Here is a 20,210-nt window from a genome sequence, read left to right as displayed (position 1 = left end):
GACCTTAAAGACAGGATGAACTGAAGAGCTGCATTCAGGACCAGGATCAGGTCAGTGAGGAGGGTAAATTCATTCTGGAAGCAGAATGAAGAGCAGAACAGGAAATGTGGAGCAGTTGGAGTTAGGTAAACACAATTAGATAGTGGAGTTTATGCATTAACAATGAAACAGCCTGGCTCTCCCTTCAGGGACTAAAGATCACTTATTAACACAAACCTGCATAAACTGACACAACAAATCACAGCTTCAATAGGTCAGGCAGACAGTGGAGGAAGTGAGGACAGCTATGAATAGGATGAAGAGTGGAAAGGTAGTTGGTCCAGACGACATACCTGTAGAATTATGGAGATGACTAGGATAGAAGGCAGTGGACTTTTTAACCAGATTGTTTAACACAGTCTTGGACAGTGAGAGGACGCCTGAGGAATGGAGAAGAAGTGTACTGGCACTGATTTTCAAGAACAAGGCTGATGTACAAAGCTGTACAGAGGGGTAATGCTGATGAGCCACACCATGAAGATCTGGGAAAGAGTTTTTGAAGCGAGGTTACACCACACCTGAGATGTTTGCTTTGAGAATGTTGATGGAGAAGTTGGAGAAGGTCAGAAGGAGCTTCACTGTGACTTTGTGGATCCAGAGAAACCGGATGATAGGCTGCTGAGAGAGGAACTGTGGGACTGCATGAAGAAGTCAGGAGTGGCAGAGAAGGATGTCAGGGTGGTGCAGGACATGTATGAGGACAGAGAGACAGTAGAGAGGTGTGTGGTAGGAGTGACAGGTGGGTTCCAAGTGGGGGAGGGATCACATCAGGGATCTGCTCTGAACTCCTTCCTTTTTCAGCAGTGACGGACAGGCTGACAGGTGAGGTCAGGCAGGAGTGTCTGTGGACTATGATGCTTGCAGGTGACACTGTAATCTGCAGTGAAAGTAGGGGCAGTCCTGTTTTTCTTCTGTAGACAGTTTGTCTGGTATTCAAACCACATTTTTAATACAGAAATCCTGCACTAATCCCAAAAGGTTTACTAGTCTTCTTTTCCTCGTTGCAACAACAGGAAGCCTGAAGCTGACTGTAGTTAGAAAAGTCAGAGTATTTTTTGAAACTACTTTATCTCTGAAACAATGCGTGTAGTGTTCCAAACAAATGGGGCCCTGGTCTAATTAGAGAAAAAGTTGTCATGCCCATGAGTTATCTGTGTTTTTGGGATGTAATGAGCCATGCAGCCAGTATGGCTCACTTTCATGTTAATCCTGTGTGTGTTTTCTTGTCAGGTGTTTATCAGTGAGCTGCTGCTGAAGCTTCATGGCTTACAGAAGCAGGAGGATCTGCACAATGACGGCATCGACCTCCCCCAGCTCCACATCTACCCCACCCGTTCTGGATCAGCTGACAGGGAGGTGCTGCACTGAGACAGCAAGCACACCCAGACTAACCCTGGCATCAGATGCCCACCACATGACCCCACAAACACAACATTTACAGCCAGACCAGGAAGAGCCGGATTGGAAAACAAACTCATTTTAACTCCACCTTCATGTCCCAAAGCGCTGTCAGATAAAACAAACACCCCTGTACAGTGTCACCTGCCTCAACAGAGCCTGTCAGATCTTCACTCCTCTTCAGTCAGAAACACCAGCAAGCATTTTCTTTCCTGAATTCAGTCACTGAGACTTTCAGGTCAGTGTGTTAAAGTATTGATCAGTTCAGTGTTTGATCACTCTTCATGGTAAGGCTTTATTCATTCGCAGGTCAAACTCCACAGGATTTTTGGTAGATGATATGACTCAGGTGTCTTAGTGGTTAAAACCAAGACCACATACATATGCCGCATTGTGGTGTGGGTGGTGCGAGTGGTGCAGGTTCAAGTCCTGGCCTGTTGCCAGTTTGCCTGCGTGTTCTCCCCACTATCCTTCCCTAATTTCCTGTCTCTCCTCTACTGCAAATAAAGCCACTGTGGCCAAAAAAAAAAAAAATCTTTATACCTCTCAGCTCTGCTTCCCATCTCCTGTTTTTGTACATCTCTATTCTTCAGTTTGTGCTGTTTTTTACATGATTGAAAATAAATCTTTGCATTTGAGATGATTCATCTGTGGGACTTCTTCTGTGGTTGAAGGTTGTAGTATGGGTGTGTAGCTATATTTGAGATGAAAAACACTGAAAGACTGTCATGATGCTAGCCTTCCATTGTCATGTCAGCTGTTTCTCTATACTAATTTTGCATTCTCCACCTCTGATGTGAAGATTCTGGGAAATGCACAAAACAGTATACAGTACTTGGGCTTAGTGTGGGTGGCTGTGGATCAGATGGTAGACTGGGTCTTCTATCAGTTGGAGCACCAGTGGATTGATCCCCAGCACTACATGCTGAAATATTATTGGGAAAGATGTTGAATCCTGAGCATCCATCAGTGTGAATGTTAAAAAGGTGTTTAAAGGCATACAATAAAAGAACTCAACTTGAGTGGAAAGGTGATATCTATCTATCTAGTTACTCAAACAAAGGTTGATTATCTTGTTAATAGTGCTGCAGTCTCACAGTGTAAGGAACTGGATACTGTGGCTCCTCTGGCTCTCTTCCACAGTGTGTCTTTTGTTCTGTCTCTCTCCTCTCAGCAGATGACTGCCCGTCCCTGAGCCTGGTTCTGCTGGAGGTTTCTTCCTGTAAAAAGGGAGTTTTTCCTTCCCACTGTCGCCAAGTGGGGGTCATTTTGACTTTTTGGTTTTCTCTATAATAATTGTAGGGTTTTTATCTTACAATATTAAGAGCCTTGAAGCCACTGTTTGTTGTGATTTGGTGCTATATAAATAAAATGGAAGTTGGAGTTTCTGTGTGGGAGTTTACCCAACCAGTCGACTTGGAAAAAACATTTGACTGTATCCCTGGTTATGTCTTTTGGGGCGTCCTTGGTTGTGCTTCATGACTATTAGATATCAGGCTGCAGTGATAGGCTGGTTTGTTTTACCGGCAATGTGAACTAAGCAGTGCAATTTATTGCCGGTGACTGACTTTGCAAGGGCTGCCTTTCATCACTGGTTTTGTTGATGGATTTTATGGACAGAATTTCTAAGTACAGCCATGGGGCAGAGAGTATCGTTTGAGTGGTCTCAGGATCCTGTCTCTGCTTTTTGTGGGTGATGTGTTTCTATAGGCTTCATTGACCCAATAGAAACACATCACTTCAGTCAGTGTTTCAGATCATTGAGTATATGGGTTGCACCCATGAAAAACTTGCCAGATCTTCTCTACTAATGCGAAACAGCCCATTCTGCTACTGACTCTTGTTTGGTGTCGTTTATTGGCTTGGATGACTGAAGTCTGAAGAAACATTGGCAATTTAGAAGTTTATTCGTTTAACAAATAGGGGCCTCAGTAGCATGTTAAAGAACCATCCACAGCCACAATAGCCTGCCACTTCCTCCTCATGCTGGTCACAAGCTTGGTCACACTGCTGCTGTGAGATGACATCCCATTCTTCAGCCAGCATTTGTTGCAAGTCAGCCAGTGTGATTGTGTTGGTCGCTTTGGCATGAATGGTGTTATGGTCCTGGGTCCTTATGACCCAGTGTTTTTTGTTTATGCTTTGTTTTGTATTTTATTTATCTTTTCTGGGTTACTTCTGGTTGTGGGTTTTGGTTATGTTTTGATTTCTAGTTCTAGTGTGTCTAGTCCACATCTTTGTTTCCTTGTCTGACTTCCTGTTTTATTTTGATAGTCTTCTTGTCCCAGTGTGTGATGTTCTGTTTGCCTCCCCCTTGTCATTAGTGTTATTTGGTTCACTTGTGTTCCCGGCTTTTTCCACTCCCCTCATCAGCCCTCTTGTGTATTTAAGTCCTGTATTTTGTTAGGGATTTTTTTTTACTCAATTCATAAAAGGACAAATGTTTAAAAGTAAACTCCAGTAAGTTAATTAATAAACAGTGGATCAACTGAATAATAAACAATTAAATAATACATTAGACAGAGAGCAACAGACAGAAAGTGCTGACTAACTTCTCTGTCTCAGTTCATCTTATCTTGGAGGTTCGCCATAGTACGTACAATTAAAACATCACCAATGTTGCCATGTTCTGTAATTAATCTGGACAAGATTTCTCTGTATGACAAATTAAAACATCAGGAAGAAGATGTGCTTTATGACTCCACCGCTGATGAGAAGAATCTGGGTCATGAAAAACCAGCTTGGACAAGACCAAAATGACGAAGGCCAACTCACAGCAACCAGTTTACATATAGATAAGTGGTAGTATAAAGATGTTATGGTTAGACAGGAACATGTGCTCAGGGAGAGAGAGAGCACACACAACCTTCTTTTACAAGTTATTTGCAATGTGAATTATATAATTAAAACTTAATATTTAATGTGACAATTTTTCTATTGCATTATTGCAGTATTTGTAACCTGGGTTACCTCCCCTCCTTTTCCCATGCATGTCGTTGTGCATGACATAATTACACTGTCAACACTCTTGATTGTGTAGGCTCATTCAAAGAGTCTGTGATCATTGTACTTAAACTGTGGAATAATGATTGGACTACTGTGACCAATGTGTTCCCCAGCTCGGGGTAAGTCAGTCTCTGTGTACGTACTCTGCGTCTGGTAGATCTCCTTAACCCCTTAACTGGCAGCAAATAAAATCACCTGAAACAACTACATAACGCCCTCTGGTTATTATTGGCTCTGAACAACCCATTTCATAGCCTATTAATCGGCTGCGTCTGGTCCGCGGGCCGAATGAAGTGCATTTATATGGCAGGCTAGACCCGCCCATTTTGACTGACACCTCATTCGGCCAATCATGTTAAGAAATGGGTTTCCCAGAGCCAATAATACTCAGAGGGCGTCACGTAGCTTTGTCAGGTGATTTGGTGCAGCCAGTTACATGATTGGCCGAATGACGTGTCAATAAAAATGGGAGGGTCTAGCCTGCCATATAAAAGGGACTACAAACGGCCCGTCACCGGGCCCTTGCCAGTTAAGGGGCTACGTAGTCATTGTCACAGTCTCCAATATGATCAGTTTGTCCAGTTTCATCATGGTTTGTGTCTGGAGGAGTGTCAGCTTGATCTTCTTCAGATTGGCTGTGTGTTTCAGCATTTTGGTTCGGGAAAATCCTCTCTTCAGAGTCTGTTCCAAGTGTGTTGTTTTCGACTGGATTGGTTTCTGGTGGATTTCCTTCCAAAGAACTCAGTTTGTGCAAGTTGCTATCCTCTAAGCTCACGTTGGGTAGGTTAGTCACAGCTGTTTCTCCTGGAGTGGTGCAAGGAGGAACTCTGACTACATCTGAAGGACCATGTTCAACTACAGGCACATGAGGTGGTTCAGATACACTGCCAACCATAAATGATGGATCAATCACAGGAGTATGATGGGGGTCTGCAGTTTCCACCATTATATCCCTGTAACCATAGAGGTAGGGGTAGCCATCTTCTGAATCAGATTCTCGGTCCTCTGAGTGATCTGAATTGTCAGGTCTTGAGTACTGACGAGTCTTTGGTCATCTGGGTTTCTCCCTGACAGGGTTCTTAATTTCAGCTGAGGTAGCAGAAAGGAATCCACAGGGTAGCAACAAATCACAGTGATGAGTTCTTAATGGGCCATCTTTGGTCTCAGGCCTCACTACATAGACTGGAATGTCACCTGACTGTCTCACTACGATATACACGTCTGTCTCCCACTTGTCAGCCAGCTTGTTCTTGCCTCTGAGCCGAACATTTCTAACCAAAACTCTGTCACCTACTTCCAAAGTGGATTCGACAACCAGTTTGTCAAATCTTGCTTTGTTGCGATCTGCTGTTTTGCTCGCCATTTCTGTTGCTATTCTGTAGCTCTCTTCGAGGTGGGATTTCAGACTGCGAACATATTGTGAGTGTGATTCAGACTGATGAGTGACTGGTAGGCCGAAGGCCGAATCCACTGGCAATCTTGGTTGCCGCCTGAACATAAGTTCATAGGGGGTGAAGCCAGTGACCTCATTCTTAGTACAATTATAAGCATGTACTAAAGGCTTGACATATTTCCACCAATGGCTTTTTTCCTTGTTATCAAGAGTACCTAACATATTCAACAGGGTTCTGTTGAAACGCTCAACAGGATTCCCCTTTTGATGGTATGGTGTAGTACGTATCTTTTGAACACCAGCCAGCTCACAATGTTCCTTTATCATATGTGACTCAAAGTCTGGGCCTTGATCACTATGGAGTCTTTATGGAATGCCATAATGGACAACAAAGTGTTCCCACAAACACTTGGCAATGGTCCTTGCCTTCTGGTTTGGGGTGGGTATGGCCACTGCATATTTTGTAAAGTGGTCTGTGATGACCAGAATATCTGGTGTTACTTGAGTCTGGCTCGAAGGTGAGAAAGTCCATGCATATAAGCTCAAGGGGGCGTGTAGCTATGATGTTCAGAAGTGGGGCAGCTTTTTCTGGTGACACCTTGTGCCATATGCAGTGGTCGCAAGTTTTGATTTTGCTCTCCACTTCAATGGACATTTTAGGCCAATAAAACCATTTGTGAACTAGGTCTAAGGTTCGCTCTACACCCATGTGTCCCATGTCATCATGTAGACTCTTTAAGACTAAGGGTTTCAACTCTTCAGGCAACACTAATTGATATTGTGTTGATGCACCCTCTTGTCTCTTTCGGTACAGTACACCATCTCTGACTATAAGTCGATTCCACTCTCTCAATAGAAGACCCAGCTCAGGGGCTTCTGTTCTGAGGGATGGTGGAGGTCCCTCCCCGAATCCATCTGTTTGAGTACTGTTCGGATGCACACGTCATCCTGTTGTTTACTCCTCAATTCAGATGCTGTAAAGTGAGGGATGACAGGCAAGCCACCAAGCTGCTCTTCATTCTGAAAGCTTCCTGGAATAGCTTTTGGATGGTGAGCGAGTGATAAGACCAGAGATGCTAGACACTGGCTCTCCAGGCCTAGCATCTGAGAGATGATGGACTAGATGCTTCTCACATATGGCTTTGACTGCACTTTCACTAAGATGTCTCTTTGTGAACTGCTGTATTCTCTCTAGCTCTTTCTTTGTCAGCATGTCATCAGGTTGGGTTTCATGGGGTCACTTGGACAGCCCATCTGCATCCTGGTTTTGCGTTCCTGCTCTGTATTGCAACTGGAAATTGAATGTTGACAGAGCTGCTAACCATCTGTAGCTTGTAGCATCAAGCTTGGCAGAGGTGAGAATATATATTAGCGGGTTGCTATCAGTAACAACCAAGAATGGACTGCCATAAAGGTAGTCTTGGAATTTTTTTGGTTACTGCCCGTTGAAGGGCAAGAAATTCCAACTTTTGGGTAGGGTACCTTGTCTCACATCTAGACAAACCCCAGCTTGCGTAAGCTATAACCCGCTTCTGGCCCTGTTTCTCCTGGTAAAGAGCGGCACCAAGACCTGAAACGCTAGCGTCTGTGTGCAGAACATAGAGCAGTTTAGGGTCAGCAAACCCTAGAACAGGAGCAGTAGTTAACTTTTTAATAATGGTATCAAATGCTACTTGGCAAGCCACAGTCCATCTATTCCCAAAAGAGTTGTTAGGATCGTGATATTTCCCAACTGCTGCATGGGTACCAGGGTGTTTTCGTGAGGGTGGGTAACCTGCAGGGAGTTCATTGAGAGGTTTCATGATCTTTGAATAGTCCTTGATGAATCTGCAGTAATAACCACAGAAGCCCAAGAATGCTCTCAGCTCCTTCAGATTATTTGGTTTTGGCCAGGTTTTTAATGCTGTAATCTTTTCAGGATCTGTCTCAATGCCTTCTTCAGAGATAATGTGGACTTCCAGGGTGAACGCTGGCGCGTTTTTGGCTGCCGCTATCCTGGCTGCAATCGTTTTATGTTTGTATGTTTTCTATGTTTTTGATCTTGTGTTCTGATCGCCAAACCCACGATAATGTGGCCCAACAAGTCGTCTTTTTGGATCGTACTTTTCTGGATTATTCTTTCCCTGTTTTAGAAACCAGTGGCACTGGAAATCCAATACTCGATTGATGAACTCCTACAACTCCGGCCCCGGCTTGCGACGCCGCTTCCATCAGCACTGTATCTCCACCCGGAAATTATCTGGCATTCCCGTAGAAGGTATACTCACCGAGGCTCTCGTCGCAAATACTGCATCGATGACACCAAGCCGATCCGAGCCTTATGGTCGGTCCTCCCGCGACCTTCAAAGAAACCCGGACGGATTACGGACCGCAGTGCCCTGATTCGACTAGCTAGTTCAGCTAATACTGTCCCGATGATAAGCACCATCACCCTCAGCCTCCTGAATATTCGCTCTCTCACCAACAAGGGTCTTCTACTGTCTGAGTACATCCATGACAGTACGTTCGACTTTATGTGTCTGACCGAGACATGGCAGCAGAATAATGACTTTTCCCAGTTAAATGAAGCTACGCCACCTGGGTTTGTTTACATGTCTCGGTCACGTGACACCGGTCGTGGTGGCGGTCTTGTGATATTTTACCAGGAAAAATGGAAAGTTACATCTATCCCTGTACCTCATTTTGCCTCCTTTGAATGTATCGCCATACAGATAAAAGGAGCCTTGCACACAGTTTTAGCAGTTTTGTATCGTCCACCTAAAAGAAACCCAGATTTTATAAATGAACTCTCTGCATGTTTGTCTTCGTTATCGACTATGTCACCACATTTTATCTTGCTGGGTGACTTCAATGTTCATATTGATAATGCTGCTGATCCACACACCAGGGACCTTATATCCTGCTTGGACAGTTTTGGTTTGCAACAATGTGTTGACTCTCCTACACATGTTAAAGGTCACATATTGGACTTGGTCTGCTGTTCCGGAATAACTCCCTTCAACTGCACTCTATCCGATCTCACCATATCTGACCATAAACTGGTATCCTTTAGCATCAACTTGCCAGTAACAAATGTTAATTCACCTCGGTCTATTTCCTTTAGAAATTTAAAAAATATCGATCATCTCACCTTGCTTGACAGACTTCATAGTCTTCCTAGTAAAGAGGATTTATCTACTCTGGATGACCTGGTTACTCATTATAATAGTGGACTTCAAAACATCTTGGATGATATTGCTCCTGTTAAAACTCGAACTGTATATTTTTCTCATTCTGCACCCTGGTATACTCCAGATCTTCGGCTCCTAAAAGCTAAGGGTCGCCGTCTAGAGCGCCTCTTTAGGAAGACTGGACTTAAGGTTCATAAAGATATGTATGCCGACCATATCCAGGCCTATAAGAATGCTCTGTCCACAACCAAGGCCGAGTATTATGCCAATCTCTTTACATCTGCTGAAGCAAATCCTAAAATACTGTTCTCTACTTTAAATTCTATCCTTAAACCTCCTCATCTGCTATCATGTCGTATGTATACTACTGAATATTGCAATAATTTTATGAACTTCTTCAACTCTAAAATTGTACAGATCCACAAGCAATTAGCCTCTCAGAGCCTTTCTGCACCTGCTTCATCCCAAATAGTCTCTTGTAATTCACCTACCATTACTTTTTCTAGTTTTTTGCTTCCATCCACTAGTGAAATATCTGCCATTATTCAGAAATCCAAAGCTTCCACCTGCCAATTAGATCCCCTGCCAACCTACCTGGTCAAAATTTGCTTATCACCTCTGTCCCCACTTATAACAAATATCATGCATCTCTCTCTTACTTCTGGTCAAGTTCCTTCGCCATTTAAAACAGCTGTTATTTCTCCATCGTTAAAGAAGCAAGGGGCTGATCCCAGTAATTTGAATAATTTTCGGCCCATTTCTAATCTTCCATTCCTTGCTAAAATTCTCAAACGAATTGTAGCCAACCAGGTTTACAATTACCTCTCTAATAATAATCTTTTCGAGGAATTTCAGTCTGGTTTTCGTCCTCTACACAGCACCGAGTCTGCATTGGTTAAAATCACAAATGACCTTTTAATGGCAGCTGACTCTGGTCTCCTAACCATACTCATTCTTCTCGACCTTAGTGTGGCTTTCGACACCATTTCCCATCCAATCCTCCTCCACAGATTAGCTTCACTAGGTTTTACAGGTATTCCTTTTCTTTGGTTTCAGTCATACCTTTCTGGTCGCACCCAATATGTACAGCTCAAAACTGCCAAGTCATTCATCACCCCAGTCTCCTCCGGTGTTCCTCAGGGCTCTGTCCTTGGTCCTCTTCTCTTTGTTATTTACTTATTACCCTTAGGACATATTTTTAGGAAACATGGCATCCATTTCCATTGTTATGCCGATGACACCCAGCTCTATGTCTCTTCTAAACCAAATGCTCTTCTACCCCCGCCTTCCCTTTCTGACTGTCTTTCTGAAATAAAATCGTGGTTTTCTGACAATCTTCTCAAACTGAATAATGATAAAACAGAAATCCTGCTGATTGGTGCCAAATCCACCCTTGCAAAATCCAATCACTTCACACTCACCATTGATAATTTCACTGTCCCCATCTCCTCCCAAGTTAAGAGTCTGGGTGTCATCCTCGATAGCACTCTTTCTTTTGAGGCTCATGTCAAAAACCTCACTCGGTCTGCTTATTTTCACTTACGTAACATTAATCGTCTCCGTCCTTCTCTTACATCTACTAGTACTGCAACTCTTGTCCACGCCCTTGTCACTTCTCGACTGGATTAATGCAATTCACTTCTCGCTGGTTTACCACTCAAACATCTCCGTAAACTCCAGATGGTTCAAAACTCTGCTGCACGTATCATTACCCAAACCTCCTCTACTCAACACATTACTCCCATCCTTCAGGACCTACATTGGCTTCCAATAGACTACCGTATCAAATACAAGATTCTTCTTCTCACCTTCAAATCTCTTCATAACCTTGCTCCCCCCTACATTGCTGCTCTAATCCATTACTATACTCCCTCACGCCCACTTCGTTCTTATTTGTCACTGCTCCTCACTATACCTTCTGTCCGTTTAGCAACTATGGGGTCTAGAGCCTTTTGTCATATAGCACCCCATCTCTGGAATGCTCTACCGCAACCATTAAAGGTCATAAACAGCTTATCTCTTTTTAAATCTCGTCTAAAAAACCATCTGTTCAAACAAGCTTTCGGCCTATGACTCGGTGGGTTCTTGGATTTTATCCTGGTCTTAATTATTGTTTTGCTTTTCTTCAATTTTTGTTTATTGTGTAATTGTAATTGTGCCTTCTCTTTTGTTGTTTTTATTTTTCATTTTTGATTGTTTTTTACCTGTAAGGCGACCTTGAGTGCCCTGAAAGGCGCCTATAAATAAAATGTATTATTATTATTATTATTATTATTATTATTATTATTATTATTATTATTATTAAATAGTTTACTGAGCTCTGGAAAAACTTGCATTTTTCTGGAGACAGTTTCAGGCCATACTCCTTCAGTTGGGTGACTGAAGGAGTAGTCTTTCTTCATGCTCCTCTAATGTTGAGGAGAAGACAGTGAGATCATTCAGAAAAACCAATGCTTGTTTCAAGTTCAGCTCCCCCATGCAACACTCAATGAGCCTCTGGAAAGGGCTTTTCAGCATTTGTGATCCCTTGAGGCATCCTGTTAAATTCAAAGAATCCTAGGGGACAGACAAATGCAGTTTTGCGCTTGTCTAATTCTTCCATTTCTATCTGGTAAAAACCAGATTTGAGGTCCAAAACAGAGAACCATTTGGACCCAGTCAGTGCTGAAAAAGATTCCTCCAAGTTAGGCAGGGCATAAGAGTCCTTTACCGTTTGGAGGTTCAGCTTTCGGTAGTCTATCCAGACTCTGACATCACCATTCTTTTTCTTGACCACCACAATTGGAGAAGAGAAGGGTGATTCAGATTCTCTGATGACCTCTGCATCAAGAAGTTGCTGTAGGTGGTTACGTACAGCCTCTATATCTTGAGGGTGTATTGGCCTTGCTCTGTGTTTAAAAGGTGTCTCATCACAAAGATTTATGTGATGTTTTATTTTATCTGTGCAGCCAAAGTCAAGATCGTGGTGTGAAAACACCTCCGGCATGGAATTCAATTTGTCAGTTATTCTCTCCTTCCACTCACTGGGTATGGGAGAGTTTCCAAAGTCAAAGTTCAACTTTGATTTGTGGTGAGGCTTGGCAGAAAGGACTTTGTCTTGGTCAATAGACCGAACACTCTGAATAACATGTATTTCTGCTATCACAGTCTTTGGTGAAAGAGTAATAGCATGGTCTGGCTCATTTTTGAGGACCACTGATAGGCAGCATGGCAGCTTGGATGGTACGGTTGCTAGCCCGTCAGTGACTAGTAAGCTGCAGGGTAGGGAGGTTGACCTTGGAGATTCAGCCATCACCCATTTCCCAACATTTCGGATTCTGCAACTTCCAGAACCCCTCCAGAACTGTTGTCTGACCAGCCTCAGTGGTTTGAGGGTCTGTGCTATGCAGTTTCGCTTCTGCCAGCCAACAGTCAGCCTGATGCTTTTTACTGGCTTCCAAGGACTTCAAAACCACTTTGTAGCCATAGGGAAGTAAATGATGGGTTTGGGATGCAATGTCTGTGTACTGTTCATAAACGACATTTAAGGCATTGGTGCCAATCAATGGTGATGAAAAACCGGGACGTACATCAGGTACGATCAGGGCTAGGGTTGGCATGTCAATGTCTGCACCCAATAAGCGCTTAGGAAACCTGATTGTTGTGCTAGAACCAATTCTATTTACATTATACATGCTTCCCTTAGGCAGTATTATTAGAAAGCACTGCATCAATTATCATTGTTATGCAGATGATACTCAGCTTTACCTATCAATGAAGCCAGATGACGCACACCAATTAGTTAAACTGCAGGAATGTCTTAAAGACATTAAGGCCTGGATGACCTCTAATTTCCTGCTTCTAAATTCAGATCAAACTGAAATTCTTGTGCTCTGCCCCACAAATCTTAGAAACATGGTGTCAAACCAGATACTTACTCTGGATGGCATTACTTTGACCTCCAGTAACACTGTGAGAAATCTTGGAGTCATTTTTGACCAGGATATGTCCTTCAATGTACATATTAAATAAATATGTAGGACCACTTTTTTGCATTTGCGCAATATTTCTAAAATTAGAAACATCCTTTCTCAGAGTGATGCTGAAAAGCTAATTCATGCATTTATTACTTCTAGGATGGACTATTGTAATTTATTATTATCAGGCTGTCCTAAAAGCTCCCTGAAAAGCCTTCAGCTGATCCAAAATGCTGCAGCTAGAGTACTGACAGGGACTAGAAACAGAGAGCAGATTTCTCTCATATTGGCTTCTCTTCATTGGTTCCCTGTTAAATCTAGAATAGAATTTGAAATGCTTCTCCTCACCTACAAGGTCTTGAATAATCAGGCCCCATCTTATCTCAAAGACCTCATAGTCCCATATCACCCAAATAGAGCACTTTGCTCTCAGACTGCTGGCTTACTTGTGGTTCCTAGGATATTTAAGAGTAGAATGGGAGGCAGAGCCTTCAGCTTTCAGGCCCCTCTTCTGTGGAACCAGCTTCCAGCTTGGATTTGGGAGACGGACACCCTCTCTATTTTTAAGATTAGGCTTAAAACTTTCCTTTTTGATCAAGTTTATAGTTAGGGCTGGATCAGGTGACCCTGAACCACCCCTTAGTTATGCTGCTATAGGCCTAGGCTGCTGGGGGGGGGGGTTCCCATAATGCACTGTTTCTTTTCATTCACGTTATTTACTTTGTTTATACTCCACTCTGCATTTAATCATTAATTGTTATTAATCTCTGGCTCTCTTCCACAGCATGTCTTTTCTCTCCCTTCAGCCCAACCAGTCGTGGCAGATGACTGCCCCTCCCTGAGCCTGGTTCTGCTAGAGGTTTCTTCCTGTTAAAAGGGAGTTTTTACTTCCCACTGCCACCAAGTGCTTGCTCATAGGGGGTTGTTTTGACTGTTGGGTTTTCTCTGTATTATTGTAGGGTCTTTACCCGCAATACAAAGCGCCTTGAAGCGACTGTTTGTTGTGATTTGGTGCTATATAAATAAAATTGAATTGAATTGAATTGCATTGTTTCAACGTACCCAAAGTAAGGCACATTCTGACCATTTGCTCCCTCTACTTCTAGCAAGTCATTTAAGGGATGAATTGGTACTTTGGACAAGTTCTCCTGGTAGAACGATTTAGGAACAGTTGTGACTTGAGAACCTGTGTCCAATAAACAGCTAGATTCTTGATCTCCTATGATCGCCCATACTGTACATGTTAGAATAGATAAACGCTTAACTGTTTTTCTATGTATCACAATGTGTTTATCATAAACATGCACATGGAAAGCAGGTAACGCCTGTTTCCTGAGGACACACACACACACACACACACACACACACACACACACACCCACATACACATACATGATTACATCATGTGACGTGAGTGATGTTGTTACCTGAGCTTTGTGTAAACTCACATGATGCTAAAATAAAAGAGCCAAGCAGGAAGAAGGTTCAGACTCTCCCTCAGACATACACACACATGCGTGTTGGCTGACTGAGACTCTCCCTGCAGGTTAAAAGATCAACTACGGGTTTCTGTGTCTTTCTTTATTTAACGGTGGTCCGAACCTAACATTTTTTGGTCCTTCCAGAGCCGGGCGGGCAGTGAGGAGGTTTTTCCAACGACTACGGAGGGACGCCGGCAGCCTGTCCGGACAGCCAGCTGCCTTAGGGGTGCTGAATAGAATACCTGGATCGTAAACTTCGATACCAGGCCCGGCTTTACAAGTTTCTCCGCGGTCGCTGGGAACGCTTTCCTCGAGACCCGATCCACCAAGTGAAGACGACAGAAACCAGGTAGGACAAAACGTGGACTACTGAGTCGGACCGGGTCCGATTGCCATTATAACTTTAAGGGAAAGTTGGCTTTTCAGGGAAAACTGTAGTCTACGTCCTCCGAACCGGGTTCGTGAGGTAACCGGCCGGAGCTTTTCAGGGAAAAGCACAAACAAATCGTACACTACTGAGTCGGACGGGGTCCGATTGCCATTATAACTTTAAGGGAAAGTTGGCTTTTCAGGGAAAACTGTAGTATACGTCCTCCGAACCGGGTTCGTGAGGTAACCGGCCGTTGTAATTTTCAGGGAAAGTTCGCTTTTCAGGGAAAAGCGCCCTCAGAACAGGGTTCACGAGGGGCACCGGCCGAAGTAACTTTCAGGGAAAGTTAGCTTTTCAGGGAAAAGCAAATAAAGTATAAAACGGTACCGTAGGTGTTCTCGCCGAAAGGAGAAAGTAAATTGGTAACTCCCGCCCAACGGAGAAATTTTAATTTGGCCTTAATTTGGAATTTTGCTGTTCTCACCGTAAACAAAGATTTAAAATAGGCGCCATAAATACGCGTATGTGTGTGTGAAAGTGAGTGACTGAGAGCGTGAAAGCTGCCATTGAAGTGGAAGCAGCAGCATGAAGAAAATCTAACGGTTTTCAACTTCATGGTCTGTGGAGTACACAGTGAAGGGCGGATTTGGGTTTAGGTCTCAATAAAGACACGTGGTCTGTACGAGACAAAGCAAAGGCTGATTGTACATAGGGAACAATGGGTAAGTCCTCTCGAAATGCGAGGCCGCCATATTAGAGGGCGATGTAAAATTTATGGAATGGCATAAACAAGGGTCAACTCAATATATAAAGACATGGAAGAAAAAATATGGGTTTACGGGAAAGTTGGTAGTGACAGAATGTGAAAACTTAGTAACAGCTGCAACAAAAAACAGCATTTTGCAAAAAGGTGCAGTTGGAACTGCAGTGTGCTAAGTTGTGGCTGTTACAAGCTAAACGCAGACAGGAACAGTGGAAGGCAAAAGCCACAGCAGCAAAACCACCCACACACGTGCATGCAGCTGTAATAAAGGCAGATGAGGAAACTCACATTGTATGTAGATCCCAGCAAGACCGTAGAGGGCCTGACCCTGAGGCACCCGAAGCTGCGCCATGTTTAGAGGGGGGAGGAGCTAACGGCGTAAAACAAACCGCGCCATGTTTAGAGGGGGGAGGAGCTAACGGCGTAAAACAACTGAAACTGAAATTGGTTTCAACTGAAACCACTGATTAAATATGACCCATGCCCTCTTCACACCTGGGCACATGTGTTCACGCACATGATCAATAGAGGGTCATAACCACCTCCAGGGGACTACGCCCACAGGGGTTTAAATACCTGGGTCTCTCCACCATTTGGTTGAGAACTGAAGAAGCCTTTCGGATGAGAGGTGAAACGTCTTCAAGAAACAAAAAGAAGTCCAGTCGCCTTTTTCAAGCTCCAGAGACTACTATGACCTGGATGACTGAGAATCTACACAGACATATTGCCTTGCACTTTGGGAGGAACACCCTTCAATTGGTGCGGGAGTATGAAAGGGACTCAAGAAAGCTAGCGGACTACAGGAACCACCTTCGTTTCAACTTGAGATGCAGACAGTCCAGACTGGTTCCCAAGAGTTTGCACCTTGGGTCCACAGTAAAAGGACATAGAGCTGACCAAATTCTATGGAGAGCACAGAACCACCTTTTGAGTGAAAGGATAAGACAGGTCCATTTCACCATAGATGCACTCCAGAACAAAATCCACCAGACTCAGCAGAAACTCTCATCACTCTTACCTCACACCATCGCAGAAGAAGTTTCTACATTTGTGGACAAAGCCCAGCTCGCACAACACATCAAAGGCAAGGAAAGACAACTACGTAAATTTCAAACTCTGCAAACCAAGGCATACCATTCATCTGTTAACAAACAGGACGACACAATAAGCAATGGAAACCAAGGAAAGTGGGTGAAGAACCTATCAGACAGGGTCCTCACCAAACCAGAAGAAAATGTGCTAGCCAAAGGACTCAACTTTGCCATAGCCCCACAACAGCTTCCTATAGTAGACCTCATCACAGCAACAGAAACCGCTATAAGAAATAACAAACTTTCTCATCCTGTAGCAGAACAGATCAGGATGAAAGTTTCAGCCACTCTCTCCAGTGCAAGACTTCCTCCATCCAACCTCACCATTCAGGAGAAGAAGGCCATCACAGCCCTAAGCAAGGATCAAAACATCACCATACTGCCAGCCGACAAGGGGAGGTGCACGGTTGTGCTGAATTCATCGGATTACCACAACAAAATTACTACACTCCTCAGTGACAACAATACTTATGAGGTCTTGAGACGTGATCCCACAAGCAACTACAAGAAAAAAGTTGTTTGCTGCCTGCAACAACTTGAAAAGGAAAAAGCCATTGACCGCCCCACTTACTACCGCCTGTACCCTGGAGAAGCCACTCCATGCATTTATGGACTCCCAAAGATCCACAAAGAAGGAGTCCCACTTCGACCCATCATCAGCAGTATAAACTCGGTCACCTACAACATTTCCAAACACCTCGCCACCATCTTATCACCGCTTGTTGGCATCACACCCCACCACATTGAAAACTCTACAGATTTTACTAACAAGGTCCAGAATCTTGTACTGGATCCAGATGAAACCATGGTGTCCTTTGATGTGGTTTCACTTTTCACTTGCATACCCACAACTGAGGCAGTGGAGACCGTCAGAAGACGACTACAGGAAGACGATTCCTTACTGAACAGAACCAGCCTCACCCCAGATCAGATTTGTGCACTTTTAGATCTCTGCCTTACCACAACATATTTTAAATACAATGATGGATTCTACAGACAGAAGCATGGATGTGCCATGGGCTCCCCAGTGTCTCCCATTGTAGCCAACCTTTACATGGAGGAAGTGGAAAGTAAAGCTCTTGGTTCTTTCAAAGGGATGGCACCTAGCCACTGGTACAGATATGTAGATGACACCTGGGTCAAAATCAAAACCCATGAAGTAGAAGCCTTCACTCGTCACATCAACTCAGTGGATAAATACATACGTTTTACCAGGGAGGACACCAGAGATAACAAGTTACCATTCCTGGACTGTGCGGTGCTTATCGAGGAAGATGGAAGCCTCAACATTGAAGTTTACCGGAAGCCCACACACACAGACCAGTATCTCCTCTTTGACTCCCACCACCCTCTGGAACACAAACTTGGGGTGATCAGGACCCTACAACACCGTGCGGAAAGTGTTCCCTCTAAGGCAGAAGGGAAGCATAAGGAACACACACACATTAAGAAAGCCCTCAAAACATGCGGTTACCCCAACTGGGCCTTCATCAAATCAGCTAAGATGCACAGGAATGAAGGCCAAACACAAACTACAGAGAATAGGAAGGACAAGAGGAACAACATTGTCATCCCATATGTGTCGGGCTTGTCAGAGAAACTCAGAAGAATTTTCTCCAAGCATGACATCTCAGTATACTTCAAACCAAGTCACACCCTAAGACAAAAACTGGTTCATCCCAAGGACAAACCCGCCAAACACAAGATCAGCGATGTAGTGTATGCTGTTCAGTGCAGTGAAGAGTGCTCGGACCTCTACATTGGTGAAACCAAACAGCCACTTCACAAACGAATGGCACAACATAGAAGAGCCACCTCGACAGGACAAGATTCAGCAGTACATCTGCATCTGAAGGAAAAAGGGCACTCTTTTGAGGATGCCAATGTTCACATTTTGGACAGGGAAAACAGATGGTTTGAAAGAGGAGTGAAAGAAGCCATCTATGTCCACTGTGAACAACCATCATTGAACAGAGGAGGTGGATTACGTCACCAACTTTCCCCCGCTTACAGTGCTGTCCTGAGCTCCCTTCCCAGACGTCTCAACCCCCATTCACACCTTTGTTCCAGTGACCTCAATAGGCCACAGGAAACAATGGAGCGGAGTCCTAAATTGGTTTCAACTGAAACCACTGATTAAATATGACCCATGCCCTCTTCACACCTGGGCACATGTGTTCACGCACATGATCAATAGAGGGTCATAACCACCTCCAGGGGACTACGCCCACAGGGGTTTAAATACCTGGGTCTCTCCACCATTTGGTTGAGAACTGAAGAAGCCTTTCGGATGAGAGGTGAAACGTCTTCAAGAAACAAAAAGAAGTCCAGTCGCCTTTTTCAAGCTCCAGAGACAACTGAAACTGGACTGAAACTGAAATGCAAGAGGCCGTTAGAGGCTTAACCCCACACAAAATTGACATAGAACAATGGGCGACAGATGTAAGGGGATTACAAACCTCGTTTAACCTGAATGGGGATGAAATGTTTGGTGTGTTCCGCAACCATTTCAAACATGAGTGGGGAAGAGTAAGGGACACCTTCACAGGAAGAGATGAGGGCGGCAACATTTTAAGGCATAATTCAGAAATCTTACAGCAAGGGATGGAAGGGGTAATTTGGAGAACAAAACAGACCCTAGTGCCACCCCTAAATTATGACAAAATTAACCAATGCAGACAAAAAGAGGGCGAAGATGTGTACGAGTACCAAGGTCGCCTGGAAGCAGTGTTTAAAGCCCACAGCGGCATTCCTGAAAGTGCAGAACCAAGCAACCCCCACCTCAACCACCTTTTCCAGCTCAACCACCTCCCCCGCAGCTACAGGGGGCAGTTGGTGGTTCACAGGTTGAGGAGGAGGGGGAGTTAAACAGCAGGAAGGATGGGGCGACAGGAATCTTGTCTCTCTCATTTGATAAATTTCCATGACAATTTTGGTGATTGTTGGTAGGATCCAGTGAGTTCTTCCACAAAGAAGTGACGAGTCTCTGGCCAAGCTGAAGGAAAAAAATGCTTCAGTCCTCCTGCATTTGCAAATTACGGAGGAACTCGAATTTTCACCCTTTGCTGGACAGCTGCCTGGATTCAAGGACCCTGCCTTAGAGGCACGGCCATAACACATATTGAGTGAGAAAGATTCCAAATAATTTAAAATGGGAAAAAGTTTGGGCAGCACGGTGGTGCAGTGGTTAGCACTGCTGCCTCACAGTTAGAATACCATCTGGAAGGCCTGGGTTCAATTCCACCTTGGCCCAGGCCTCTCCCTCTCTCTGTGTGGAGTTTGCATGTTCTCCCCGTGCTTGCGTGGGTTTCCTCCGGGTACTCCGGTTTCCTCCCACATTCCAAAGACATGCACTTACTGGGGTTAGGTTAATTGGCTAATCTAAATTGCCCATAGGTGTGACTGAGTGCGTGAGTGTGAAAGGTTGTCTGTCACTCCGTGTTGGCCCTGCAACAGGCTGGCGACCTGTTCAGGGTGTACCCTGCCTCTCGCCCTATGACAGCTGGGATAGACTCCAGCCCCCCCCGCGACCCTTAACAGGAT

The 20,210-nt window shown here is 44.2% G+C and overlaps 1 protein-coding gene across 3 annotated transcripts in view; it reads left to right on the top strand.

Annotated features, from left to right (window-relative positions):
• The window catches only part of ppp1r14ab (protein phosphatase 1, regulatory (inhibitor) subunit 14Ab), a 62,633-nt gene extending 60,668 nt beyond the window's left edge, over nt 1-1,965 (top strand). For all 3 annotated transcript variants that reach the window (XM_030743441.1, XM_030743438.1, XM_030743440.1), the window contains one exon: nt 1,270-1,965. In XM_030743441.1, the coding sequence (XP_030599301.1) occupies nt 1,270-1,407 (138 nt within the window). In that variant the 3' untranslated portion in view covers nt 1,408-1,965. The remainder of the gene's footprint in view (nt 1-1,269) is intronic.
• The last annotated feature ends 18,245 nt before the right edge of the window (nt 1,966-20,210 follow it).

The sequence above is a fragment of the Archocentrus centrarchus genome, chromosome 13, assembly GCF_007364275.1.
Source record: "Archocentrus centrarchus isolate MPI-CPG fArcCen1 chromosome 13, fArcCen1, whole genome shotgun sequence".
Classification (NCBI taxonomy): Eukaryota; Metazoa; Chordata; class Actinopteri; order Cichliformes; family Cichlidae; genus Archocentrus; species Archocentrus centrarchus.
Note: the sequence above shows the minus strand (reverse complement) of the source record. Positions and strands in the feature narration are given on the sequence as shown.